General features: G+C 36.5%; 1 protein-coding gene across 1 annotated transcript; it reads left to right on the plus strand.

Moving 5' to 3' along the window:
* The first annotated feature begins 1,107 nt into the window (after positions 1-1,107).
* LOC118438798 (mucin-2-like) lies at positions 1,108-5,010 on the plus strand. The gene is made up of 7 exons (XM_035859548.1): positions 1,108-1,258; positions 1,675-1,880; positions 2,063-2,864; positions 2,970-3,078; positions 3,153-3,256; positions 4,346-4,464; positions 4,530-5,010. The coding sequence occupies exons 1-7, from the start codon at positions 1,127-1,129 to the stop codon at positions 4,636-4,638; spliced, it is 1,581 nt and encodes a 526-aa protein (XP_035715441.1). The 5' UTR covers positions 1,108-1,126; the 3' UTR covers positions 4,639-5,010.
* The last annotated feature ends 1,808 nt before the right edge of the window (positions 5,011-6,818 follow it).

Consider the following 6,818-nt stretch of genomic DNA (forward strand, 5'->3'; position numbering starts at 1 on the left):
GGTCAAATTTTAAAAATTCGAAATTATATATTTTTCACAAAGGCCCAAGGTATCCAAAACATTTTGAATTTTTAAAATCGGTTAAGAATTGCGATAGTTAGTTAATTTCAAATTTCCAATGTATTTAAGCATTAGATCCGCCAACTCGTTTCAGCAAAATTGAATAGAAAAATGACGCATTAATTTTAGATGAACCATAGTAGCCCTTTCAACCTTTTGCTAACCTAACGAACCACGCTCATCTCACTGAAATCTCGACTCATTTTCTCACCGATGAGGAGATTGACACCTAATCTAACTAGGTATATTTACAATATCATTACAATTTATTTAGTATTTACAAGTTTTTAATATTGTTATTTTTGTATCCCTTTAAGAGGTAAAATATTTTCCCAAGTTAAATTTTTCGTGCATACTGTGATAAACTAAAACTCCCTAAAAATAGCCACAATATTTATGAACAAGAATTAGCAACATAAGATTTCAAAGCCATACATCATAAACAAAAACATGCAATAGGATGTCGTAGTGAAGAAAAATTAAGGTTTCTAGTGTCCCACAATAATACATATATTGGATCACTCGATGTAGTCAAAGGTACGGAATCATCCGAATCATTATTATGCATATGTACATATCAATCACATATCCCTAAAGCAGCAGAGAAGCCCTGTTATCAACCTTTTGTTTTGCGCGTGTCACACTTTGTACTTTGAAAGCGATAAGAGACTCGCATTATGTTTGCGATATGCGGAAGAATTTATTTCGCAGTCCTCTTATACAAATTTGCATAACAGATGAACTTGTAAATTACATACTTAGTTATATAATTGGTTACAAATATACCATTCAATTAAATCGAGAATATGTAAAATGATAACTCCCTTCTGCCCAAAACTGGTAAAATGATTGACGAAAATCGAATTGGAATTTCATCCCGACACAATTATGTAACTTATTTACAATTATTATCGACGTGTGCATGTTACTCTTATCTTGACGAAACCTCGAGTTATGTACCAGATACATATGTCGAAAGATTAGACATTCTCCGGCATAAAAATCGAGAACCTTATGCAAATTAATACAGTAGTTTTTACACACAAACGAAGTATCAAGCCTGATCATGAAGACGGCTCCAACCATGAAAATTTTTGACTCCACCTTTATCTTATTTGTTGTACAATTTTTAGTTTGCGTACAAGAAATAAATTCACAAACTACGGGAATGACGTGCGAATCCATCTTGTTACCAGAGGTAATTATTTAATATGTAATGCATGGTTAACCCTTTCACTTGTAGCTAAGGCAATTGTCGCTTTGTAAAAAATGGTTTACTTCGGGAATAAGACAATTTTCGTTTCTGGAAGGTCATTTATTTTCACCATTTTCTCGCCTTCCCGTAGAATCGGTTGGAATTTAAGGGATTTCTCACATGCCAACCAAACATTAAATTTGAACATTTCTTACCTAAAATTAGGACATTTTCCAATCTAGCGCAATGTTAAATTGTTGATGTCTAAGTTTTATCCTAGTTTTCTTAAAACCCGAAAATCCCCCTCTTTCACACCAAGACCACAACATCCTTGTAACGGTCTCGAATTAATGCATTTTCTTGTAGTCAATGATTCTCGTTAAAAGGTTAAGGCTAATTTGAGTTTTTAATTTACACAGTATGATGGATGCCCACCGTGGGAGGACGTGCCAACTTATTTTCCGTACCCGTACGATTGCAGGAAGTTCATAGAATGTGGGAACGGCGATGCGATTGTGCAATGTTGCCCGCCCGGGACGATTTGGGATCAGGATTTACTCGTCTGTAATCACGAAGCAGTCACTCCCTGCGTCATTGTTACCACGGTGGCAACGTCAACGTCCAAGTATGTTGTGGGGATTAAATTGCATGGTTATTTTCTTAACCAAGGGTTCGAATGGGTTGGTGTATGAGTAGCCTACGCTTATTTACCTCCTCAACTTTTACACCCCAGATTCTGACTCAATATTTAAAAGCCGACGTGAATTTGTGTTTTCATTTAAAAATATTGATCAACAATATGTTTAGCGCTCCTATCTCAACCTCAACTACTCCAACTACCACCTCAACAACTACACCAACTACCACCCTAACAACTACACCAACTACCACCCCAACAACTACACCAATTACCACCCCAACAACTACACCAACTACCACCCCAACTACACCAACTACCACTCCAACAACTACACCAACTACCACTCCAACCACCACTCCTACAACAACCTCAACTACCACTCCTACAACTACACCAACTACCACACCAACCACCACGCCAACTACCACACCAACCACCACGCCAACTACCACGCCAACTACCACACCAACCACCACACCGACCACCACGCCAACTACCACACCAACCACCACGCCAACTACCACTCCAACAACTACACCAACCACCACCCCAACTACCACACCAACCACCACTCCAACAACTACACCAACTACCACTCCAACAACTACACCAACTACCACCCCAACTACCACACCAACCACCACTCCAACAACTACACCAACTACCACACCAACCACCACGCCAACTACCACTCCAACTACCACCCCAACAACTACACCAACTACCACACCCACAACTACACCAACCACAACTCCAACAACAACGCCAACTACCACGCCTACAACCACCCCAACTACCACACCCACAACTACACCTACCACCACACCAACTACCACTCCAACTACCACACTAACTACCACTCCAACAACTACACCAACGACCACACCAACAACGAGTGAAGGGACAACTACGCCTTCCCCTATTGAAGAAGGTTCATCTTACTTGATTATTAATACTGAAGCGAACATGGTAAGAACATTTTTTCTCGGAACGTACAATTTCCCCCACAAAACCCGATCCCTTTCCCTTTCCCAGCAGATACATATAACTAATAATATTTCTTCCTGCATTTAGGCGTTGGACGTTTACAATGCAAATCTGACGGATGGAAACCAAATCCACATATTTAACATAACCAGCGACTGTTCCAACTTGGCACAAGTATGGAGGCTGGAATTAAGAAGTAAATATGCCTCCCTGTATTTTATTCAATTTCGCAGATATGCAAAGTTTTTTTTACTTATTTTTACCTCGTAGCGTCCGGCTCCACGACAACTTACATAATTCGAACCGCGTTGGATGGTGTAACCACTCAATGGCAACATTGGATGCATAGCAACCGAACAACGCCGTACATTATGGTGAGTAACAATAATTTACAAGTGGTTTGGCCCGAATTTGTGGGCATTAAATTACCACGAAAAAATTTGCAAAGCCCATCCAAAATTACTAAAGCTTACATAAATAAATCGTTAAGTCAATCACAAAATTCAGCTAATCCAGTCAAAAATGCAAACGCTAAATGGCAATGTTTATATTGATACCTGCAATTTATATAAAAATCATACATATATTTACAAGAACAATACTATTTCTACTAAACAAATTTCCAAATATTGGTGTGATTAATAATTTCATTTTTTCTATAAAGTTGTACATATTTCACATTTACTATTCACTCCACAAAATCCCCTAGTTTTCATATTATGAGAATTGTCGTAAATTATGTTTGTAAATGTGGCTAATTTATTTATTGGGCGTGCGATTACGTAACTATTTGCAAAAGAATAAACTACGCATAAAATGATTTTCAGTGGTTGTGGACTTGGTGATATTTATTTCTCTCGAGAGAGGATGAAACTCATGTGTGAAAAAGTGGTGGACATTTGTGTCCCAATAAAGAGGCAGCTTGAGACGCAGTATTTGGTGGTCTGACTACATATACGTTTATTCCCTCCTTCCACTTTGCTGTCCAAAAACCCAATAATCTACTTTACAATGTCAACCTTTTCATATCGTTTTCTCTCTCCCCCACTACTTAAGGATCTATGTACATACGTGTATCTTACAATCTAACATAATGCTGCCTTTGCACTCTCTCACGCTTCTGCATGGGTCAAGAGTCAAGCATAATAAATTTTAATGGTTGGCTGGAACTTTGTTGCTGGCTGGTCGAAACTGGACACTTTTCACCAGATCTTGGTCTCTGGTTGAGATGAGATGCTGACAATATTTAGGTGAAGCTTATGAAAATCCCAAAATGGATAAAAATACTGACAAATGCAGTATGTAAGCACATATGTACCTGCGTTCATTTTAAACTTTAGCATATGCAAATCCCTAATTTCAACAGAAACCTGCTGCATTTGGAGTGATACATATATTTTTACAAATAACAATTGGTTTCCCACTTGAATTACCAGAAGATTGTTTAAAAATTTTCTTCACAGGCTGACCCCCCACTGGATGATGCTCACTGGTATGTGCAGAGGGTACCCGGCACTGCTATTTATTGGAATATCCACAGCCGTTTCCATGCAAATGGCCAAAGTAGTCTTCACAATACCGGGTAAACTTGCATATTTACAAATGTTTGTTAACAATAATCCCATTTTTCTTTTTATGTAATTCCAGTGCTCCCACTGACAATGGGGGAATGAGGCTAAACTTGGTGCATTTAGTACCAACGGACCCTGCGCAAATTTGGGAGTTTACCAAGTGCCAGGGTGGCTTATTTATATAAGATGAAGAACACGAGAATCTATCATGCAGTTTAGAGCATTATTCTAAAAGGTGTTGATTTAATTTGTCCCCATGATAAATATTAGGCCTCAGACCGCATTTAAGCATAATATTGAAACACGTTAACATTTTTTTGAAATTTTACTACTCCTTGATATAAAAGTCCAAGCTTGTGAGCTACAAGCTTTAAAATATTTATAGAAAATCCGGACGAACTAAGTCGACACCTTTTAGACATTAAATTCGGCTTCTACTTCAAATCGTCGATTATTATTTTCGACAAACTTTATATTATATATCTATAATGGTCCTTAACCAGCTCTTGAACGTTTTAAATCCAAATAAAGATCATACCAAATAATGTTCAACCAAATTCATTCAGAAAAGTCTTCATTCATTTTTAGTATTTCATTCTTTATTAATTAATTTTTAAGGAATTGGAACAAAAGTAATAATCATTAATGAATTACTTCTTGGTTAAATTTTTAAACGCATAAACGCATTTTTAAACGCATAATTTTTTTCAATTTCTGCTGTGAATGAAAGCCCAATGAATAATTTTAAATTAAACGTATTTATATGTATGCTTGGAACAGTGTACATACATAGATTAAAGTAACAAAAACGTGAGAAGCAAGTCCAAAGCAATCTTAAAAATTAAAATTGATGTCGATCTATCGAAAAAGGCATCAAGTCCTAACTCAACTTTCAAAGGCGAACATGACACAGCGTATTTCATTTCCCTCTTCGATCTCTTCCTTAATCCTCGTCTTGTTGCGCTGATAAAGTCCACAGATCTGGTGTATGGATAGGACACAATTTTGAAGAGAACTTGAATGAGTACGAAAGAATCGAAGGCTACGACCGAAAAGAGTGCCAACACAGCCAGAGGGATCTCCCCGCTGGGTGAGAGGATGAATAGAATTATGTACTATTCATTAAGACGGTGCCACCGAGAAGAAACGGCACTGCGGGGTCCTTCCACGAATTTTTGTGTAACCGAGAGAGCAATTGGAGTTTTCTGTATTGAACGAGTAACATCTCCTGGAAGCATTTTCCTGATTCCAGCTCTGAAAATAGGTTCAATTAAAATGTGCGCTTTTCCACCAAACATTATTGCCAGTTGAACACAAATAAAACACATGACAGAACCCTACTAGAGCGCAGTCGTACATATATTTATGTACCATGAGAACCCCGCCAGGGTGTCATGATATTAATTGGCTTGGGGAGTTTTTAATTAGCAGGCGGCACGTTTTCTGAATACGGTTAAATACGTAAATAGACAAGCATACCCTTTTAATCCATCTAACAAGGGAACCTTAAGTACTGTCACCTCTCGATTTCCTTCCAAATAGCCTTAATCGACAGATAATTTAGTGAAACTTAAACTTTGTCATAGAACATGCGGTGCAAAATCGCGTTTTCGCGAAATATTTGGCGAGAGCTGCACCACAACCGGCATTTTCCCAATGCTTTTAACATAGCCACCAGCCTTTCGAATGATGAAATGAACTTCATATAATCTTATTAAATTATATTTGTACCTGTCCGCGTAATTTCAGCCCGATCACCAATATGCATAAAACAATGCAAAGATTCGCAAATTTTTTACAAATTGCGAAAATCTGAAAACTTGCAAATTTGAATTTCTTCGTTTCTTTAAATTCAAGAAACTTTAACAGTTTAACTGTTAGAAAATATATTTTTCTTATTGCAAAAAATTTGCAAAAATTTGCAAAAACTGAACTTCGCAATTTTTCATGAAAATAACTTAAATAACCAAGGCTAGCCTATTTTTACGTATTTTTCGAAATTATTTGCGGTATTTCTTTTGGTAAGTTGCAAAAACTTACAATGTGTGCAATTTTTTAATTCAATATTATTATGTAGAATTTGTTTGCAATGTTTGCATGTTTAATTGTTTAACAAATTATCTTTCCCTTTATTCGCTCATATCTGCATATATGACAATTTTTAAGTTTCTCTAAAATGCGAAATTTAAAAAATGTAAACTTTAATTGTTACAAATTTTTGCAAATTTTTTGCAATAAGAAAAATATATTTTATAACAGTTAAACTGATAAGTTTGTTGAATTTAAAGAAAGAAAGAAATTTAAATTTGCGAAAGTTTTCAGATTTTCGCAATTTGCAAAAAATTTGCCAATCTTTGCATTGTTT

The sequence above is a fragment of the Folsomia candida genome, unplaced genomic scaffold (assembly GCF_002217175.1).
Source record: "Folsomia candida strain VU population unplaced genomic scaffold, ASM221717v1 Fcan01_Sc026, whole genome shotgun sequence".
In the NCBI taxonomy this organism is placed as follows: Eukaryota; Metazoa; Arthropoda; class Collembola; order Entomobryomorpha; family Isotomidae; genus Folsomia; species Folsomia candida.

Bases quoted from the DNA above. Each gene is read 5' to 3' on its own strand.
- LOC118438798 (XM_035859548.1), top strand. From the start codon at position 1,127: ATGAAGACGGCTCCAACCATGAAAATTTTTGACTCCACCTTTATCTTA. The intron at 3,257-4,345 runs GTGAGTAACAAT...TTTTCTTCACAG, and splicing joins GAACAACGCCGTACATTATG to GCTGACCCCCCACTGGATGA. The intron at 4,465-4,529 runs GTAAACTTGCAT...ATGTAATTCCAG, and splicing joins AGTAGTCTTCACAATACCGG to TGCTCCCACTGACAATGGGG.